This window comes from Homalodisca vitripennis, chromosome 4 (genome assembly GCF_021130785.1).
Source record: "Homalodisca vitripennis isolate AUS2020 chromosome 4, UT_GWSS_2.1, whole genome shotgun sequence".
Classification (NCBI taxonomy): domain Eukaryota; kingdom Metazoa; phylum Arthropoda; class Insecta; order Hemiptera; family Cicadellidae; genus Homalodisca; species Homalodisca vitripennis.
In genome coordinates, this window is record NC_060210.1 from 172,714,482 (window position 1) to 172,738,515 (window position 24,034).

General features: G+C 32.1%; 1 protein-coding gene across 1 annotated transcript in view; it reads left to right on the plus strand.

Moving 5' to 3' along the window:
- The first annotated feature begins 1,930 nt into the window (after positions 1-1,930).
- LOC124360651 (cysteine-rich hydrophobic domain-containing protein 2) overlaps positions 1,931-24,034 on the plus strand; it is a 35,283-nt gene continuing 13,179 nt past the window's right edge. Inside the window, exons 1-2 of the mRNA XM_046814459.1 lie at positions 1,931-2,175; positions 6,964-7,174. Of these exons, the coding sequence (XP_046670415.1) occupies positions 2,057-2,175; positions 6,964-7,174 (330 nt within the window). The 5' untranslated portion in view covers positions 1,931-2,056. The remainder of the gene's footprint in view (positions 2,176-6,963; positions 7,175-24,034) is intronic.

The window sequence follows — 24,034 nt, forward strand, 5'->3', positions numbered from 1 at the left end:
GTTTTCTTTGCGTTGAACATCTTTCATACAATTAGATAAATAAGTAATTGTAATCAATTGTGTTTTAAGTTCTCCGTAATGCTAGCAGAATAGTGTTTAAATACTTACACTTTTAGTATTTGGTCCATTGTCAGAGGCTTATTTTAGGATTCTAATTGTGGATGGATTCTTATGTTAGGTATGGAATAGGTGGATAGGTGTAATAGTGGTCTAGCCAAAGGACCTTAGGCATTTTCTAATCCGAAACTTGGGGCTCGAATAGGGAACCCGACACCAGGGGACATTGATATGTAATGTAGCTCTGATAGATTTGTAATTATATACTTTTTATTTTGTAGCCATATTTTTACACTGTAACTTTTGTTTCATAAATAATTAGTTGCAGGAAAATATCATTTTGGGAAAATTTAAAACCTAGAGATAGTAATATCTATTGGAAGAAAGGTTGGTAAATATCTTGAAATTGTAACATTTTCTGTTCTCAATATGTCAAACGCATTTTTACGTTGTTAAAAATATCTTGTCATGATATAATAGTGAAAGTAAAAATTGTACTTAAAATGTTTCCACAACCTACAATGGTGACTAACTATTTATTTACAGACAAACCAACAGTAACCTTGACCAAGTGTATCTAAATAAATACAAAGATTAAAAGATCTCATTTTATAGAAAAGAAAACATAATTCCGGTATTGGTTAACCACATACTCGATACATTGATTAAATATGATAATCTGATTAGGTAGGTTTTAGAAAACAGTTTCTTTATTAATTGTCTCTTTCTCTCCATATTTCCCTCTCACCCACTTTCTCTTTATTTTTATCTATTAAGAAAAACCCAGTGGTCATTATTTTTAAGACATTATTGCAAAACTTAAAGATAAAGAAATTAAAGAAGATATGTATGGCAGTAATATGCAGACCTTGAAATCAAGAATCAGGAATTCAAAGACGAGTACGTGATAAGATAATAGATATAAGATATAGATATAAGAATACTCGAAGAGGACTAAATGCAGGTAGGAAGTATCATATAGCTGTGGAGTGTTCGGTGAAGGTTAGAAATTGGTTAATAGGAAGAGATAGAACATTTGTGGAGTGGCAGAGTTGCAAAGTTAAGGATTATGTAGATGTTCAAGGTGTTACAACAGTTAACGCTATTGAAATGTGAAATGAAATACTGTGCAGCTGCAAAACCAAGTTGTTCGCATTTTTCTGGTATGCATGAGTACAGGGATTACTCAAAGAAAGAGGAAAGAGTCAGTGACCTATGTAAACTGCAAAAGAAAAGTATGAGTAGATGACTGACATGACGCAGGATGGAGTAGTAAATTATTGGAGAATACGGAAACTAGCAGCTTCTGCATCACTGGGTAATGCTGCATTGCCCTCAATTCGGACAATGTGGTCACTTGCGATAGCTACCATCGTGGAAGTCATCAACCCGTATCTCAGTTGCTTACTTATCCTCTTGGAGTGGGTGGGCTAGTTTAAAACGGTGTGAAAGGTGGCCTGATCCGTGGTGTTGTAATAAGAGTACAAATATCATTGATGTTCCATATAAAAGCTCACTAAGTCTAAATATATGTGCATCATCAAAGTGCCTATTATGTTTTAATAAATTTTTGGGTTTTTTTCAGACCTTTTAGATATCAAACAATATATTAACCAACGGTCAGTTTAGATTTATAAAGTTGTTTTTATTGACATTGTTTCATTAATGCTTCTGCTAATAGGAACAAACTTGTTTGGATTGTTCACATGTTATTCACTCATGGGTTATCCTTTTTGTTGGTTAATTGATATTTTCAGGTTTTTATAATTTTTAATAATTCATTATTTTTTATTTAGTCCAAAAAGGACAATGAATACTGAGAAATGAATACTGAGTATGTTTATTGTCTGGCTACAGTGATAAAGTTGAATCTTGTACTGTGGATAGTGTACTGTGTAGACAGACACTAAACAGACAGTAGACAGTGTAGTAGGAATGGCTTTAATGGTTGTCGTTTGATTTGAAGAAGAGAGTCTGAAAGTTTTGTGTATTTTAAATCATGGCAGATTTTGATGCGATATATGAGGAGCAAGAAGAAAATGAAGAAAATTTGGAAGAAAATTTCGTTGCTCCTGTTCCCGATCCAGTGGTTGTCAGAGGAGCTGGCAATATGACAGTGTAAGAAATCTTTATATAAAATAGGCCTAGCCTATTTGGTGCTATATAAAAAATTAAGGTCTATAACATTTTATTAATAATGAATTCAGTATGCCTAAATGTATAATTATTACTAAAAAGTAGCTCAAGTATTTTCACCACTTTTACCAAGAATATTTCAGGTGTCCCTATTACGTTCTGTAATAACCTTCAAATTAGACCTAGGTCTAGACCCACATTTAATTTAAATTTTCATATTATTTTGAATAAATATTCATAACATATTATGAAAAGACTATTGTTGTGATAACATGGCATGCATTGGTAAGTAAGTAAGTTGGTTCTTAATTTTAAGTCAGTGGTTCCGTATAAATGCCAATTTAAATCATATAGCCTTAGGATTGTATCCCATTTCCATTCTGAAATTTTGCAAGTAGTTTTAGCCCACATGCTTAATTTAACCTCAATTTATTACTTGGTTTAAACATTCAAGTACGTTTCATTTAAACCAGTGTAATTTACCATGTTTGGAGCGCTTGGCTCACAGTACACAAGTACAAGTTCGGATCTCAAATCAGTATTTATATAATATTCAGAACTTGAGGAAGAATCATTATTAGTTTGCTGATTCATGTGTACAATTGATTAATTTATTTAAAAAATCCTAACTGTCAAGGGAATTGCAACTATATTGAAGTAAAACTATCAAACATTATCAGTGTAGGCTACCTAAAATAGTAAACAAGGTAGAAGTGCTACACCAGTGTCACATAAAAGGGTAGGGTACGATAAGGGGATCCAGTTTTTATATCGAAATTGGTAAACGATATTAATTAATCATAACCATAGATACTGATTAATTATTTTGAACAATGAACTTAATCTATATCAACAGCTGTAACACTACACTTCAAATAACACTTTCAAATAATACACTAGGCTAAATGTTATAATAATATATATATACGATTACGTGTATATAACAATAACAGTTATTATTATACATACACGTAATAATATATAATTACGTGTGTATAATTATAAACAATTCAATAATTATGACATAAACCATATGAATTGTGGCTCATAATTATTTATGAGTTTTCCTGTTTGAGCGATCTCGTTCTGGTTCGTTTATTATTTACATGATTTCTTAATTATTTATGAGTTTTCCTATATACTTATATTTTAATTTAAAACATATGATTGTTATTTAGGATTATAGATACTTTTATATCAAGTGATAGTCTAGGATTCGATATGGGAATATTAGGTAGGCTATCGATGATTATATTCTTCGATATAAAAAACCAGGTCCGCTTATCATACCCTACCCCTGTGGGGAGACAGGCAGACAATTAATATTTTTAATTTATATTTCCACAATAATATTTTGATAATGTTAACAACAAACATTAAAAACAAGTAATGAGCTAACTAGTAGGCCTATAAATATAAATGTGACAAGAATTAAATTGAAAATCTAAATGAAACATCAATAACCAATATTTTAACATGACGTAACTTAGGGTCTTGTATATTTTTACATGCTGATTTTGTGGATATGTATCTCAACACAATCCATTAAGCTGTTATTCAATGTACCCCTCTGAAGGCAGTTGGGGCCAAGAGTTTCCAAAGTGATTTTGTTATCATTTAAAGCAGCTGGTGTTTAAAGCCTCCATAAGAGATTCAAGTGTATGCTACTGCAAAGAGATTATAAGAAATTGAGTCGAGTTAGATTGCAGTGCATTGTCTGAGCAACCAATGTTACTCTGTTTATGTTGACTCGGTCAACAACACTATACCTTCAAGATTAGAGCTGGGCAATGTGACAATGGATAAATATTGAAGATGTTCACAGTTTAAACATTTTTCATCTTTTTTAACCCAATATGTGAAGTTTTTTTAAAACTTGGAATTGTCAAGTATAAAGTGTATATGTTTAAATTCTAAGTGACCTCTAAGTTTACATACTTTTTCTATTTCTCCCCTATAAAATATTTAAATAGTTTTATCTTCCAAGAAATTGTTAAAGTCAAGAAGTTACCAAATCTTGAATTTTGGCAGTGTGTTCAGTGATCTAGTTGTTCCTAATTTTATATTTCTGGACCAGTGAGAGTAATCAATACTTATTGTCAATTATAATAATAATAATTATGGTCATTTTACAGGAAGCATTGACAAAGTTATATGTACATCAAAGAGACAGAGTAAAAATAATGTTAAATAATAAACATCTTGCACATACATTTCATAATATTAAAATAAAAAAACATTACTTTTACACTTACATTACTTTTTATTAAATAGAATAGGTATATAAAGTAATAAATATAAACACTAATAAAAATAATAAATTCAGTATAAAGTACAAAACCAAACAATCTAGAAGTTTATATTTTGGATACTGAAAAATTCTGACAGATCATTCTGACAGACATGTTATTGCTAAAAATGAGAGATGGAGTATTTTTCAGGATGTATGATTTGAGTCAAAAATATATAGATTAATGATAGTTTGTAACTCTAGTAAAAAGTAGTTTGCAATGCTGCAGTGGCTGTGCTCTCATTCTTCTTTTGTAGAATGAGTGTATCATTAATTTTAATGCTATTATTACCAAAAGATGGTACATTTATCTCTCACGAAATTAAAATGTTATGAATTTAGATAGTTGTATTTTTTAAATAGTTGATCAATCATGTACTATAATTTCTATAATTTTAGAGATTACTGGTACAATTTATATGGGGGATAGCTCTGAGTAAGATTTCTAGATCCTTTCTTAAAAATGGGCAAAGCCTTGACAACTAAGTTATATCTGGAAATATTCCTACCTCATATACTTATTAATACATATTGTTAAAAGAAAATGTGTGTGATAGATTTTCTTCAATATACTGCTAATTAGATTAAAAACGTCCTTACTTTCCGAGTTTTTAAGTCTTTTGACAGCTTTTGTAACATCCTCAACTGAGACTTCTGTAAAAGTAAAAAATTTTATTTTAATATGGTAATATATTATTAACGTCATACTGTCAATGTTATACTTTTAAAAATTATTCTTTATTTGCTTAACTGAACTGATAAAACAAATTGTTATACTGATTTTGGGTATGCTGGTTGAAACGAGTTGTTTGTATTTTCTTTTATTAGATTCTCTGCTGCCTTGTACTTATTGTTACTATTCTCTATTCTTACTGCATCATGTGCCAATTTTTCATCTTCAATGGACTTTTATAAGGTTTATTTTTACATAAATATAATTTGCATGAAGTAAGTTATGTCATAGGCAGAATTTTTTACCATTGCCCAGAAATAAGTCTCTCTTTCATTTGGGCTATTTCCCTTGTATACCAGTCATTGTTGCTTTTGAGGAATTTAGCTGTGGAATATTCCTTTTTTTATTATGGAAAAATATACTAATTTATTAATTATAATGAAAAAAGTGATTGAAAAAATGTTTGGGCACAGTATGCATTTTCAAGTGATTATTCTGTAAAACTGATGACAAAGACATTGTTTGTTCTTTGTCTTCATTTAACCCTTAGCGCTCCTCTGGAATTTGCGGTGTTTGTCCTTACACTCCTATGGCCTGCAATGCAGGCCAGCGCCATTTTCCCTATAGGTCCGATTTTTAGTTCGTCGCTCATGTTCTTGCGCTCCCGTGGCCTGCATTGCAGGCCACCTGTCACTCGTCAAATATAATTTTGTATAATGATTTCTATTGTACCTATACATTTTTGTGAAAGATTAGTTGATTTAAAACTATATGTTAGACAATTTTCACCCTTGTCAGTGAAAATATATTTATAAATATATTTGGTAAAAAATATGCAATTTTTAGAACTATTTTTTCATGCTAATTATCTAATTTTCTATGCTAGTTATCTATGGATTGTTCAACTGTACTGTCATTTTCAGTTTCACTTTCACTACTTATATTTCCTAATATAAACCTAATATAATCTGACCTAAGTAGTTCGTCAGCCATTATAATAAGTCAATATCAGTCACACTACAACGTAAAACTTGTAACTGACACAATGAGTCGTCAGCTACCTTGGTGTATCTAGCTGTAGAAGAAACCACCATGGCCTGCAATGGTTTAGCTCCACCATGGCCATTGGAGCGCTAAGGGTTAAGTTTTCAAATGTTTTTAAAAAGGTATAGTTTTAGATATTTCAAATAAGACCATTACAGTTTGAAAATGGAAGGTTAAAAATGTTACATGAGATGAATTGATCGGAGCAATTAAAAAAATTTTGTCTAGACGATGGTCTCCCAAGATAAGACTATCATTGATGCAAAAATAAATTATATTGCATTAAGGTGTTTAAAAAATCCCTTGTTTATTTTTTGCATGAGATTATGTCAAAGCTGACATTCATGTCACTCCCAATTACAACTAAGTAGTCACAGTACAAGGAATTAAAAGTTAAAAACTATTTTGGGTTTTCAAAAAGATGTATGGATCACCCGCAGGTAAGCTGCTATAACTTAAGACTATCCACAGCAGCCAGAGATGCTTAAAAGTTTGATTCAGAACAAAAACTAGAGACATCAAATTGTTTAGTTAAATATTTTTTCAATGAGAAAAGAGTTTCCGCCTCTAATGTTATCTTTTCTACAGAAATCTTTAGGCACAATAGAAATTTTTGGATTGCTAGATTAGGTATCCCTTCATTTAGCTAATGTTTGGATAAAAAAAAAGAAAAAAAAAGTGACTCATTCAGGCAGTCAGTTTAGCTTGGCATGAATAATAGTGATGTTTAGTTTCTATAAAGACAACAAGTTTTTTGTTTCAGATTTGGGTTGAGTAATCGTTTTGAAACGGAATTCCCTCAAGGATTAGTGTCACGTGTAGCTCCTGAAGAGTTTAAAGCCACTGTTTGTAGAGTAAACAGTGTGTTGAAGAAAACATTGCCTGTTAATGTTAAATGGCTGTTTTGTGGCTGTGTGTGTTGTTGCTGCACCCTTGGCTGCTCACTCTGGCCAGTAATATGTCTTAGTAAAAGGGTGAGTCAAATATTTTATCCTGAAATGTAGTTACAATATTCTTTATCTAGTAATTTAATATTGATCTAAAATTGCATTTAAAGTTTTTAGATGTTTCTAAACTTAATGAATAATAGTAACAATTGTGTGTAGTTAAAAGTGCACTGACAGTTTTTCTTTTATTTATTTATTTTGTTACAAGGTTTTCAGCCAAATGAGATTCAACAAAACATTTTAAATGGAATATTTTAAGTGAAATTTAGGTATATTTGATCAATCAGTTCATTTTGATAATACAATCTCTTGTAGACTTGATAATGTAGTATAAACATGTTTATCTAGCTATTTAACAGTTATAATCATTATTAAACAGAAATTTTCTATAGAGTATTTTTAATAAAATAACTATGCAGTCAAAATTATAAAAATGGCATAAACATAACCTCAAAAAATGCTCCATGTTCTATGGTTTTCTGTTAACTATGGGCATTTTGTGAAATTTTCTATCTGGCCACATGACCTATTAAGAATGTAAGTAACAGATAGATGGTTTCTTTAACATCTTAATGCAGCTGTTTTAAATTATTGACTGTATAAGATAAAGACTATGATTAACTACCTGAGAGCAAATTCATGAAATATTCAGTCCAAGCAGATTCCTCAGTTTTGAGGACAGAAAATCTAGCGAAATCTTCAGCTCGCTAACAAAGTGTTTTTGGGACATAAATGAAATTTTTCATTATTTTGACTAGAGGAAACCACCTGAGAAGTTTGTAGGGTTACTTGTGGAATACCCTGTATAGAAAATAGAAAGGGGCCAAGTATTGAGCCGTGAGGTACTCCTGAGGTGACCCTCGTCCAATCCCCTTGAAATTATTTGTTGAAACTGCCTGTTTTTTTTTTCAGAGAGGTTTGTGGAAATATTTGAGAGAGCTGCAGCGTTCAAGCCATATCTTTTTAGTTTGCCCAAAATAACAGACAGGTTGACACAATTGAAAGCCTTGGATAAATCACAGTATATCACTCTGACAGTACTAGCAGCTGAATGTTCTTTTTTTGAAATCAAGATGCATTTTTTTGAGATGCAGCCGAGAGTGCATTAGAATAGAAATATCATTTAAGTCTTGCCCGAATGATCATTTCAAACACTTAAGCAAAGGAAGAAAGCAGACTAATTGGTCTGTAGTTGTAAATCTCAGTTTTAAAAATTTCTGGGACAATACTCTAAAAAAAAATCAGTTTATTATGTCTGTGTCAAAGAAAAAGCTATGAAATTTACACATTTTGTAAGAACTTCCAATGTAACATCATCCCATCCACTTGATTAAGTTTTTTAGTTTTGAAATTGAGTTTAGAACGTCAGGTATTGTAGGCGGCTCAGAAAAAAAGAGTTTATTTTGTTGTGAAAACCTGGGACTTGCAAGATACTCAAGAGCTGTATCAAAAGAAGCCAGTTGTGATGTTTGGTTTCCAACTAAAACAAAATATTCCTTATTAATTGATTGTAGAAATAAACCTTATTTCTACATCAGTTGGGTTCTAATACTTTCATTACCACCAGTAAGGACAATGTAATGAGTTGCTAAGCTCATTATTTACCTCTTTCCAAGTTGTTCTATCCAGATTACAGCTTTTTTATGTAATTAATGTTGAATTTTTTTCACAGAAAAATCACCCTACGATGAATAATTTATGTTCTAAAATAATGCATGAAACCTAGTGAAGAATGGTCTTTCTTAAAACATAAAGCTCCCGCTTACGTGCACATGACTTTTTTACTCCTTTTGTTCTCTAAGGCATCTTCCATCACCTTTTTGTTTTTTTTTCATGGTTTACAGGACAAGTATGATTATACAAATGAAGAAAAGAATTAAAAAACTACTTAAATACTGCATTACAATCAGGGGCTTTAATTACATCAACCCAATTCTCATTTTAGAGGTAGGAATTAAGAATATGAATATTATTATCATTTATCACTCTAAACTCCATTTCAACTGTTGGAAGACTGACAAGATGAAGGAGGAAATACCACTTTCAGCTGGGTTTAGGGGATTGGAAAGTCCAGTGTTAAAATTATGTGATTATTGGGACCGAAACTCTTTTTAAAAGGTAATTATGTTATCAATACATGTTTTGGAACCATGACAATCCATTCTGGATGGACAAGTAATGTTTAAATTTCCTCTACCAGAATTAATGACATCCAGAAACTTCTCATTAGAGTACCACAAAATATCAATATTGAAGTCACCACAAACTATCAGATTGTTACAACCTCCAGTATAGCCATTAACAAGCAATTCAAATGTATCAATGCTGGAACTAGGAGACCAGTATATGACAGCCACCATGATCTTATAGTGCAGTCATTGAAGCGAAAAATACGGTCTTACCTCCGAAATTTTTTACTGTGAACCGATTTGCATGAAATTTTGGAATTAGGCTCATCTTACCCTTAACTTCAAAAGTGAAAATGATCTGAACTCCGCCTATTATTTTTAAGGGGTGTAAACAACCCCTTAATGGAAAAATCGACATTGAGCCATTTTATCGCTAGAAAACATGTTTAATAGTAAGTGGTGAAATTTTAAAGTGTTTTTCTAACCACAATTACCTCATAATTAAAATCATTTTCAACCCCTTGAACATCCTACCAACCCTTGCAAACAACCCCTAAATTGAAAAAAAATCACAAAACAATACTTTGGTATGATATAAAAAGATGTAAGTATAGAGTTGTAATATTTTATATTTTCTATAATAATTATCAAATTTTTAACCCCCTTTCAACCCTTGAAAACTACCCCTTGATAAAAAAATTGTTAAAATTTTTTTTTTGATAAAATGAAAAGGATTTAAATATTATTCCACACTCTCGAAAATGATTATCATATTCTTAAGCTTTTCTACCATTAAAAAACTACCCCTAAATTAAAACAGTAAATATATATGATTACATATTATTTAAAAAATAATTTAATTTAGAGTAAAAAATTGCCATTTATTGGATAAAATATTTACAAATTATACAAAATTCACTCAAATGTGTTTATATATACATATGGTATGTATTCATGCCTACGTTTCCAAAATATATGAGCCATATTATGTATATATATATACATTACAATAGTTTTGGGTCTCTATTATACTGCGTACTTTCACATTGCTCTCCAAATATTCATAGTCCGAAATTTTTCAGTTAATAAGTAGAAAAAAATGTGGATAAGTTTTTTGACCATAACTCCTTCAATTTTCATGCTATCACAATTTATAAAAAAACCATTGTAAAGGTAATTAAGAGAGCTACAACATCCTTCTTTGCAAATATATAGTAAAAACCCTTTTTCTCAAACGGTGAAGGTTAAGAGAGGCTGTGATTGTGCTGCCACGCGCTCTTTAAAACAATCATAATTTCCGTCAATTTTTGTTTTACAGAAAAAATCAAAAAAATCCAAATTGTTTGTCAAAATATACCTACATTTTTTCATACCTACACTTTTATTCATATATGTCGTCATTTTTTGAGATATTATGAAAAAAGGTGGTTTTTAAAAAAATTTGAAATTTTTTTTAATCCATGACTTTTTTTGAAAAATATGTGTCCTGAAGCAGCCAAACTGATACAATCTATTAAACTCTTCATAATAAAGTTGATTCTAGGCGGAATACGATTAATTTTAATTTTGGTGGAAGTGGCACTTATGAAACCCATTGATTTTAAAAGAAAAAACATTAGATGCTCCTCTTATTTGCAATACAGCTCACTTATTTTACGTGCAAAAGACTTTTAATAGTGCTCATTTTAAAGCTTATTTCAAGCAACTATAAAACTCTTTTTTATTAGAATGCCTAAAATGCATCTGCTCGCCGCTAGATAGCATTGACCACATCGATTAAATTTCAGACAAAATAAAAAACGGCTTTGATTTTTAATATCTAGCTTAATATTGCACTTAGAATTACTTTATAAAAAACAAAATTGTTCATTGTTTTACCTGCTATAATTGTGTTCTTTATAAAATTTTCGATAAAACGTATATTTTTGGAGATATATGCAAAAAAACCGATGAAAACGTGAAACAATTGCGAATTTTCAATTGCCTATAACTTGAAAAAGTATTGAATTTTTCGAAAAAAACGTTATAGATGATTTTTTTGCTTAAAATTAGGCCTTCTATCGATATCCGAGGTTATTAAAAAAAAAATAAATTCACTCCCGAGAAGGGGTGGCAACCACCCCCAGGGTGGTTGCGGAGTTCAAATCATTTTCACTTTTGAAGTTAAGGGTAAGATAAACCTAATTCCAAAATTGTATGCAATTCGGTTTCACAGTAAAAAAATTCGGACCAACAATGCTTCAATGACTGCACTATTATCAGAAAAGGGATGGTTAATTGTTATAGCACAACATTCAGAAGTGAAAGGTACAGCAAGGCCACAAGTCAAGATTCCAATCGATATTGCACACAACACTTATCCAGTATACAAGAACCGCCCATAGATGAACGCTTACAACCATAAAACCCTGCAACCTCTTAGCTCGAGAAACTATTTTAGGTAATTTTTTAAGATTTGCTCAACCAGTGCTTAGTAAAACAGACAATAGTTGGGTTGAACTTTAAAAGTGATACTGAGTTCGTCAGTTTTATACAAATATCTTTTTCTAAAAACTACTAAAAGCTAGCTCAACAAATTGTCCAATTATATTTTAACAGATGACTCATTAGTTTTATCAACAACTTGCTTGAACCATAGTTGCTGGAGCCAGGCTGGACCATTCTTGTAATAGATATACTCTATCTTATACTTTCAGGGTGCTGCCAAAGCAAGCCTAACTAGCAGAAATGTTTAACTATCCATGCGGGATCTGCAACATAGGTGTAAAATACTCTGCTGTATGGTGCACCGGGCTTTGTAAAAAATTGCACCATTCAAAATGTATACGGCTATCTCAGAGTAACTTTAGAAAACTACTGAAAGCAGGCAAAGAGTCATGGCAGTGCAAAAGATGTGTGTAGCGTCAACCCACAGAGCCTCTTCTAGGTCTAGAGCCCATAATTGAAGATCAAGAGGATGGTAAACCCACAATCAATATAATTCAAAAAGAATACTTTGAATGTGATCCCATTAATAGTTCATATGAATATTTCAGAACAACCACCTTCTGTTTTAACTCAAACAACAAAAAATAACTCATTAAGGGAGCTGGAAAAAAGCATCACTGAGACCAACCTAGAAGAAAGTACAGTGCAATCTTGCTAATCCGGCAGTATATCGGGATTGGTAGTGTCGGATTACCGAAATTGCCGGATTAATGGATATATGGGTAAAAACTTACGAAAAACATACAAATGTACATTGAAATTTATTAGAAACCAGTTAAAGTATAGTTTAACATAAGTAGAACGCAAAAGTACAATTGGAAAATAACTAAATACGCAATAAAACGTAATAAACAAACAGTACAGTATGCCTAATCTGGCTGTGAAATAAACAACGGAAGGATACAGTACAAAAAATTTGAAAATCAATATGTAAACTTACATACCGTAAAATGAAAAATCTGCATAGGCCTATTCATTACAGGCAGGAAAAAATTCTTCGATAGTTTTTTGTTTATTTAGCATCAAATGAATGGTTCAACACTTTTTCTTGAAGTCCTTTGAGTGTAAGGAGTTCAGAAGCTGACGCACTATTTTCCTCCGCCCAAGTTATAGCCGTGGTGAACGCACACAGCGCCTGATTAGTGTTTACTGTCTGTGGAGCAGCTGCGACACAATCAGTTCCCCTCTCCCCAAACACGTCAACGGAACGAAGCTGTATACAGTAGTACTGTAGCCAGAGCGCAAGTAGGCAAGCAACTGACAAGTGACTAGTGGCGGCACGGCGGGTCGGTGAGTCATCCATGCTTGCAGTGACATGAACCACGCTCGCACAGTGCCGGATTACTGGACGTGCCGTATTGGCGCACGGCCGGATTATAGAGACTGCACTGTAATAGTGATACAGATAAGCTGGTCATGGCAGCTAAAATTAGATCTGCTCTCCTAGAAGAAAACCAAATACTGATTAAGACGAAACAATCGCTAAGGGCAACACTGGGTACTATAGAGGCAATTGTTCAAGAGACAGAGGCTAAAGAAAATAAATACCAAGTAAAAATTGAACAACTGGGAGAAAATATATGAAAATTATCAAGAAGATCAAAAAAGAAAACATATTACTCAGAAATTCAGATGACATTTGAGGAACATGACAAAGAATAGCAATAACTTATTACTGGGTACAATGAAGAAATCAGTAACCTCAACAAGATTTTATTAAATCTAAAAAGATAGCTAAATAAGACACAGAACATTAAGAACAAAGACATAGAAAGTATTAGTAAAAAAGAATGTCAAACAGATATTTACACTTCTAATATGTAATTTTCATTACTATGTGGGACACAGATTAAAGCACAAGAGTTTGGAAACTGCTTGAAAAATATAATTAATAGATTAGAGGCCTTAGAAAACCAAAAACATGAGCATTTTGCAAAAATAAACATACAGACATAAACGGTCAGAAAATTCAAACAGAATTCAACAAAAGAAAATGAACCATTTCGCTGTGTCTCCAAAATGCACAAATACCACAACACTGATGGAGTCTTCCATGAAATCAACGCCAGAAATCAACTCTAGCAAGTTATTAAATTACATAGTGTACTTTTAAGTATTTTAGATAAACGGGTAGTTAAGTAATGATTAGGATATTGATAAACATCAAACTAGGACCATCTGTAAGAAAGTTATCAGAAGAACTGCAGTTAGTTCAAACACTGACTGCTTGTCTTTCCTAAACTCCTTGGATGAAAGTTATATAACAAACCTAAAAAGTTTTACTTATGTCCCAGACACAAACCCTCTGATCTCACAATTGAACCTGACTCTGACTGGGATAAAGCATGCGTATTGGTGTTTTACGACGAAGATACAAATACCTTTGTACCTTCATTGCTCTTAGACCAACTTACACAGATATTAAATAGAGCCAAATCAAATGAATGTTCATATAACTGTTTTGTAACAATTACACTTCAAAGGAAAACTTTCTTTGTTATATATTATACACCAGGCCAAAATAATTGGAAATCAAAATTATTTATATTCATAGAAGTTGTGAATGATTGAATTAAATGCCCACTCCTGATCTCACTGGATATTGAACACTCATGGCTGCCAATACACCCAACAAAATTTGGGGTGACATTTAATGTCACCATTGAAGAAGTACTGCTGGTTTTACTTCAGTTTGACTGCAATCCTTACATGCATAGATTCAAACTTTACACCCTAGAAAATGCAATAAAAAGAACATAGATTCTGTGTTAAACAACTCCTTTAAGTATCAGAGAAAAATATCTGGAACACATGACTCAAATATCTACAGTAATTGGAGGAAACCAACACATTCTCTCCACTCTCCTAGTGAATCAGACACTTCAGCAGACACTAGCAAACCTACTGGATCAAATAACATATTCCAAAGTTCCATTGACAGAACAAAGGGACGTGTGGCAGAAATCTGAAATCTCCTTATTGCAACAATTCTCACAATTATATAAATCTAACGACATAAAAAAGGCATTATCTAGTCAAGATGTAAAAGAAGCAATTACTCCTTCCAAACATAACTATGTCATAATTGACCTAAAGACAGGAGATATTTTATTAGGAAGAAACTCCTAGAACAATAGTCATGGGTTTGATGCTACACAGTTTGTTCAACTTATATGTACAATTTCAAAGTACTTAGTTAATCCTTGTATTAAACCAGCAAATAAAACTTTTTTGATCTCAGATGTAATGAATCAACTAATACTAAAGAAGAATGTAAAAAGCATTAACATTAAAGACACAAAGGAGGTAAGAATTGAGTTGGTGCAAGGAGTTCCTGGATGTGGGAAATCACCTTCATAATCAACAACTACAAGGAAGGTGATCTTCTGCAATTCCTAACTAAAGATGAGCATTTTACTTTCGGAAATGGCTAAAACAGAAGTATCAAGCGATACCTTATGAAGAAATTAGTGATTCTTGTAGAACAGTTCACTCTTTCATAATAAATTCCACAGACTACCTAAAAAAGTGTGGCAAATATAAGAGAGTAATAGTGGACGAAGCCCTGATGTTACATGCATGGGAGATACTTTTTGCATGTGCACTCGCTGATGTCTCACAAGCTTTGTTGATAGGGGATAAAAACCAAATACCGTATATAAACAGGAGTCCTTATGACCTCATTTATTTCACTATCCTGGAAATAGCAAAAGTGACTCAAACTCTAAACCACTTGTATCAATGCATAAGCAATGTGATAGATCTTCTCTCAACCTTTTACCCACAGGGTATAACAACCAGCAATCTAGAGAGCAATGAAAAAATATTAATCTGCCTAAATGAAATCAACAATTTGTCAATAAATAAAGACCAAAGGCAGGGTTCTCGTTTTTAAACAATCAGAAATCATTGCTCTGAGAAAATTGGGATTTGATGTCACAACTATATATGAATTCCAAGGAACGCAAGCAGAGAATGTTCCTGTAGTCTAAACATCTGAGAAAGAAGAAGAGATCTATGACTCCCTGCCACATTGCTTAGTTGCAATATCTAGATATACAAATCATTTACCTACTTTACATCAATAGTGGATGATTTGCTCAGTAGTTGGATAAGAAAAAAACCAAACTAGGCATAACTGTTCATGAGTATCTTCTATTGGATCATCGATTAAAAAATAACTCTTAAAACATCCAAACTACCTAAAAAAGACTCCTCAAATGCCGGTTTCACCTTGATGAAAAATAAGTGACTCATAACAATATTTTCAGATATTCACCAATACGCTCAAGTGGAACTACCACCCTTCCTTCTAAAGAAAAAGCGTTTGATCCCTGATGAAAAACTTCACAAAAAAAGGAGAATAAAATAGTAGACACCATAGAGACCGATGAGATACCAGTCAAGAAGACTTGCTTAATTGAAAGAAATACATGTAATGTCTCCAAAGTTACTGCTTGTAACATTCCTCCTCTACAACCACTGTCAATCCCAAAAACCAAAACTCAACAAAAATCAAGGTACCAAAACTCCTCCAGCTCTACCTGTACATGTTCAGACAACTTGCGAACCAGTTTTTTAAGAACTCCGTCAAAGAGAAAAACCACCATTACCAGAAAACGAGAATATTCATCAACTCGTCAGCAAGGCCAATTCATCTAGGAAAGACTTCTCAATCGTTCATCAGAATATAAGGGGACTAACAAACAAAATTGATTGTTTAAACCATTTGCTTCTAACAACAAAACCATACATCATAATACTAACAGAGATGGATTAAATCAAGATGAACTGAACATGAAAAACCTACTTCATTACACTCTCTTAGCTCAATTTAGCACAACAGACCATAAAATTGGTGGTGTTGTAATATACGCTAAAGACTGTCTAGCTGGAAACATTGTTCTCATTGATATCTTCAAAGAGTGCAAGGAATTAAACTTGGAGGCATCAATAATAAAGGTAAGCAATACAAACAACAATTTGTACTTGCTTGGACTAAATAGACAGCCAAAGGCTAACTTAGATGAAACTCTGGAAAGACTTCCTACATCATAGAAATGGCAGCAGCGTACAAGTACCCATTGATTATTATGGGTGACATTAATGTTGATATTTTAAAGTCTGATATTAACACAGCTAAATTAAATGAAACACTGGCTGCTTTTGACATTGAGAGACTCCTTCTTCCGTCTTTCTTACAATTACTACTTCACCATCAATTGACTGTGTAAGTACAAATCGCTACACAAAATAATTGGAAGTTGTGGTCGTTCTGACCTCAAGGCCCAAATATGCAACCTCGAAATTTCTTCACCAATTACAACCCAACCAGGTCAGGTCATTCAACATTCCATGAAGAGAGTCAAACACCTAAAGTACCTCCTAGCAGAAAATCACTGGCACAAGTCCACAATGCCACAAATTTTGACAAAGCGTACAACAATTTGTACAACTCATTGTATGCAAGTATAGAGACACCCTGCCCAAAAAAGAAAAAAAGACTTAGAAAAAAGAAAAACTCAATGTGTATGACAACAAAAAGGTACTTTTGGTAAAGCAAGCTTATATGTAAGCTCTCACTACATTTGAACTGACAGATGATATTGAAGGCAAAGAAATCTGAACTGATGCAAAAAAGGTTTGACCTAAAATTAAAATCCCTGCAAAAACAAGCTACTATAGAATACATAGAAACATCTTGAAACAAATCAAATGCTATGCGGGCTATGATAAATAAAGAAAGAATTAAACCAGGACAAAGAGAGCCTCAAATTCAGCTGAATGTGAATGGAAAGTTACTGAATGATCATCTTAAAGTAGCAGAACAACTAAATAACTACTTCATATGCGCTGCTGATGAAGCACGTTTTAAAGGCAATGTAACAAGAGCAGCTACATTCAATCCAGTCACATTCAGATGTAATCAATATCTCTCAGGACTATCATTTACAAATCCAGAAGAAATATAAAAAATAATTCAGTTATTTAACACGTTGACTGCGGATGACACCATATATGGCTTTCTGCTCAGGTCTTGGTGGGAAACTGTAACGGTCGGTTCCTGTTGTTATTATTCAGTTATTTGATATAATTTGTCTTGGAAGGTCATACTTAGAGGTTATGTTTTTACATTCCTCAAGCCGTTTTTAATTCAATGAATATTTTTTTGTGAAAATGAGTCAAAACAAGAAAGAACCTCGAAACCCGAATAATTTAACTATTAGTGAAATAGATAGGTATTATTGTTATGATTCTGGATCTGAGGCTTATACTAGTGATGTGAGTGAAGATATTAACAGTGATGATAGTGTATCTGAATTGGATTTAGACACAGCAAATGATAGCCATAAGGACGTGTCCTCAGCTGTAAGTAGTCCACAACTGGATTTACCTTCCACAAGCCAAAACACTCAAACTAGAGTAAATAAAGCTTCCCGTCCTCAGCTAGATTGGAATGAAAATCCTGTTATGAAAACATTTATGTTCATGGAACCAACTGGTTTACGTGTTGATATACCAGGTACCAATACTCCCTTAGACTTTTTTAAAACTTTTAGTTGATGACACCATTATCATTAGTTCTGCATGGTATTATAAATTAAAATAATGATAATGCTGAAAATGTCTTTTTACCATCAAGTATGACAGAAAAATCTCATATAAGCCAATGGAGAGACTTGAAACTTCCTAAATTTAACAATTTTTTGGAGCTTTTATATCACATGGGAATTGTAAAAATGCCTCAAATTCAAGATTATTGGAAAACGAACAAACTTTTTAAGACATGCTTTGGCGAGTACATGAAACGGGATAGGTTTTTATTAATATTAAGATGCTTACATTTAGCAAAGGATAATCCAGAGTCTGACGATCGATTGCAAAAAATCAGGCCTGTCGTAGATTATTTTAATAATAAGATGTAATGCATATACGTACCAGGAAAGGAACTCTCTCTTGACGAGAGCATGGTCTTGTGGAGAGGTCGCTTGATTTTTAAGCAGTATATCAAATAAAAAAGGCATAAATACGGCTTAAAATTGTATATTCTATCTGAGCCAAATAGCCTAGTCTTGAAGTTCTGTGTTTATGCTGGAGCTAAGGATGATCTATCAGGTGCTAGGCACACTGAAAAAGTGGTAATGCATTATTATCTGAACGGTTGGGAAAGGGCCATGCTGTTTTTGTTAACAATTTTTATAATAGTGTACCACTGGCAAAAAAAACTTCTTGCTGAACAGACATGTGTAACTGGAACACTGTGTAGATAGGGTAGATAACCCTAATAGTCCAGTCGTATTACCTGATTGAAAAAAATAAATGTTTTCTTACAGCAAACTAATGGCACAATTTAGTCCAATACATCATAAATAAATAAAAAAAACCATTTCCGAACCAAAATCGTCCATTAGGGGGTATAGGAGGGGTGGTTTTTAGGGGTGAAAATGGTTTTTTGCAATTTTGTGAGTAAACAAATGCATCCTATTGAAAAAAGTCAAATGTAAAAGTTGTTGGAAATAATAAAATCTACAACTTATGTAGTAATCATTTTTGCCCTAACCTCAAAATTTCCCCAAAAAATTCAAAAAAAAACAGTTTTTTTGGTTTTTAATTTTTTCTTTTGCAAAAATGGTTCGATTGAGCTCACAGTTTGATCAAATATACTTTGTTCTATTCTAAAAATACTGTATTGTTTTCATTAAGAAATATTCAGCCGTTATAATAAAATTTTACTTTAAAAAAATATTTTGATAATTTTCAATCACCATTTTGAAACATTTTTTTTTAATCAAAAAAGGTTCTCTGACGGCTCATTATTTCGTTTTTTTTTTTTGTCTATTTTGAAGAAATGAAATAAAAAATATGTAGTTTAATTGAAAAAAACTGCAGAAAAATTGAAAATAAACAAAATATTGACATTTTTCATTATACATTGTATTATTTACGTGGAAAAAATTGTTATTATTCATTTAAATTACAATTTTTTTTTATGTTGAAAAAATTTGTGAATATTTTGAAAAGTTTAAAAACATTGTTGAATGTGAAAGTTGGATTACAGGTATATATAGTACAGGTATATAATAGTGTCCTTGAAGCAAAAGGGCGGGGTCAATCCTATTCTTCTATTATACAGGTCTCAGTATGTTTCTAAGCATTCAATAAGCAGCTGCTTTGTCGTCAGTCAAGTTATATTGTGGAGTAGTAGTGTCGTGAAATAAGCCTCGTGATTAGCACTTTACAAGATTTTTGTCCATATAAAATACAAATCGTAAGTAAAACTTTAAAATTTTGCAAAACAAAATTTTATACAAATTATTCAATACAAATTATTAAAAATAATACAGACCATAAATCTTTGTCTCTGTACATACAATTTTAACGCATGCTATTTATTCTAGTAATTTTTACATATTTTCAGTATACTAATTTTATCGTGCTTTCTGCATTTTATAGATTCGTGTAAATGGTGGAAAAGGTACCTTCTTGTATCATTTGTAAAAGCCGCGATGGAGATTTGGTGAAAATAAAAAGTCGAGGGATAGATACTCCTTATTTTTCGTCAAGTAAACAAAGCAATGATCAGCGGTACAAAACATTTCAGAAATTGACTGAAGCACACATTCATGATGGTTGTCAATCGGCATACAAATAGACATCGATCAATTGTTTACAGCTTCCAAAGAACAAACAAGAAAAAAAAATCTATTGGGAAGAAGATTATGAAAGAAGCATGTGATTTTGATTTTGAGCATCATTGTGTTTTTTGTGAAGAACCTTGTAACCAAAATAGAGCATTTCGCGGCATGCAGAAGGTTGAGACTAAAGAAAAATTTTATCAACTTTAAAGGGAAGAGATGTTTCAGAATCATTTAATAAAAGTCTGTTAGTTAGACTGAATTTTCTCAAAGAATCAGATGAAGTTCAAGCTTATTATCATAATAGGTGCATGTCATCTTTTTATGATGTGGACAAGCTCAACATCTTGTAGACATACATTGAGTGTAGATTCTAAAGATTAAAATTTACTAAGGACTCGAATTCTGTTTCTTGATTTATTTAAAAATATCCACTAATTGTTAAATATGCATGATTCATTATTATTTTGCTTAATGCTTACAAATAGCACTGGTATAAAAAAAATTATAATTTAAATAAATAATAACAATTTTTCCACGTAAATAATACAATGTACTGTATTAATGAAAAATGTCAATATTTTGTTTATTTTCAATTTTTCTGCAGTTTTTTCTATTAAACTACATATGTTTTATTTCATTCCTTCAAAATAGACAAAAAAAAACGAAAATAATGAGCCGTCAGAGAACCTTTTTTGATTAAAAAAAAATGTTTCAAAATGGTGATTGAAAATTATCAAAAATATTTTTTAAAAGTAAAATTTTATTATAACGGCTGAATATTTCTTAATGAAAACAATACAGTATTTTTAGAATAGAACAAAGTATATTTGATCAAACTGTGAGCTCAATCGAACCATTTTTGCAAAAGAAAAAAAATTAAAAACCAAAAAAAAACTGTTTTTTTGAATTTTTTGGGGAAATTTTTGAGGTTAGGGCAAAAATGATTACTACATAAGTTGTAGATTTTATTATTTCCAACAACTTTTACATTTGACTTTTTTCAATAGGATGCATTGTTTACTCACAAATTGCAAAAAAAAAACCATTTTAACCCCTAAAAACCACCCCTCCTATACCCCCTAATGGACGATTTTGGTTCTGAATGGTTTTTTTTTTTATTTATTTATGATGTATTGGACTAAATTGTGCCATTAGTTTGCTGTAAGAAAACATTTATTTATTTGACCATTTTTAACTTCTATTTCTCCTGGACTATAAGGAATTTGTGAAAATGAAACTTAAAAAGGGGGAAACTACTGCTAAGTAACACGAAGGTGTAATGGTCGGAAAATGGAGGGACTCTAGAGATGTTTTGTACATTTCAAACCAATACGAAAATGAAATGACGACTATTATTATCACTAAAAGAGGAGAATAGAAACAAAAACCATTAGATACAATGAAAATATGAATGGTATTGACAGACAAGATCAACTCTTAAGTTACTACCCCTGCGAAAGAAAGACCATCAGGTGGTACAAAAAGTTGTTGATCCATATATTACAAATGAGCCTACTGAACGCTTACCTGTTTTACAAAAAATGCAACGTTGGCAAAAATGTGTCATTGGTAGAATTTAGACTCAGTGTGATTGATGGATTGCTAACTCCCCTAGCACATGAGGTGGCCAGACCTGCTGCTACCAAACATCTTCCTACTAAACTCCCCATGGGTAACAAAGGAAGGCCACTAAGAAGAAGATGTGTCATTTGCAGTGGTGAGGAAAGGAGAACAGACACGACATACATGTGTGAAGCTTGTGATGAGAAGCCCGCGTTGTGCCTAGTGGGATGCTTCCATAAATACCATCAATGAACGTTGTCAAAAACTCTGTCTATTATGGATTTTATTATTCTTATTTGTCTATTATGTAGAAAAACTGTCAATTTTGTTTGAATTAAATTAAGTAATAGTGTTCAAAATTTGTATTTCCTTTATTTTAATCATTACTAAGTTACATTAGGCAGAAAAAGTGAAAACGCCAAATGGTGTTTTATGCATATACCATCATAAAATAATGAAATATGCGGGTAACGCCAAATGGCGTTTTTATTTTCTTTTACTGCAACAAAGATGTAAACCCTCTAAGTACATTCAGATATACATAGAAACATAGTTAAAAACCCATTCTGATATTTTGTTTTGTTTTTTTGTTCATTGCATGCGTCAAATAAGGAATTTTTTCTTAGCAGTCAAGGTGTTAAACCAAAGTGATCTGCAGGACTAGATGAGGTTCTGTCGCAACTTGTTAAAATCTGCTCCAAAAGCTCATAGCTCCATTACCAAGCATTATTAACAAATAATTTAAAGAAGGATTATTTCCAAGCGGTCTAAAATGTTCAAAAGTCTATCCTAAATACAAAAAAGCTCACTAATTATAGACCCATATCTCTAGTTTCCACCTTTTGTAAGATAATTGAAAAAGTGGTGCTTGCAAGATTAATACATCTAGGGGATAACAGCCTACTAACAGTCAAGCAGCTTGGATTTGTAAAACGGAAATCAACCATAGCAGCAATAATTAGCCTCATGGAAAATGTCATCATGATCAGCTTTAAAACAAAAAAATCTAGTTACTGGAATACTACTTGATTTCAGCAAGGTGTTTGATTCCCTTGGACACGATATCGTCCTCCTGAAAGTTGAGGCATTAGGCATAAATGGAATATCAAAATCTTGGTATCAATAATACTTAAGTGGACGCAGTAAAGGAGTTGAAATAAAGTCTACATCCAAGCTAAAAACAAGAGGGGTGCTTCAGGGTTCGGTTCTGAGACCAGTTCTTTATATTTTATTTAAAAATGATATGCCAAATACCATGGTGATCAGAACACTTCTGAATGTAAAAACATCAGAATATATGCTGATGATACTGTTCTTATAGTAAGCGATGAAACAGCTGCCAGGCTAAAAGAACACTCTTCCCAAAGCTTGAATAAGGTATATCAGTACTGCAAAGAAAATGACTTGGTTACAAACACTACAAATACATAGCAGATATTTTTCGGCAAAAGAAAAGTCACACTAAGCCTGGACAATGTAGTGCAAGAAGACAAGGTTAAACTGCTGGGAATGACAATCAATGCAGACCTCACTTGGACACCTTGATAACTTGTACAAAATAATTTTCCTTGGTCTATATACTATGAAAAGACTTGGAACAAGTAGCTGATATTAAAATGTCCAAAACAGCATATTTTGGACATAAGTGTGAATCACATATTAGATATGGCCTTATTATTTGGGCTGGAACTTCACACTCTGTATGAAAGACAAACACTCTACATTGGCTGCACACTACATAATCATCTCCCAGACAACTGAGAAGAATGACAGAACAGGATCTGAAGAGGGAGCTCAGCAAATGGTTGACAGAACAACCATACTACAGCCTAGCTGAGTTCTACAATGACAATTGATTTCATTGTATATCAAGATAACCTATTTTATTTTACCATGTAACTTTCTGAAGTCAACAACATTGCAATTTTACATTCTTTAAACTTGTTTTGACGCCTTTGTATTTCTCTATGAAATTACAAATAAAGAAATTGATTGTATATTTAAATGAAAAATGGAAAGTTTATCCTTGGAACTAAAACATTCACATCTTTAAAACATTCCAAGTTCAG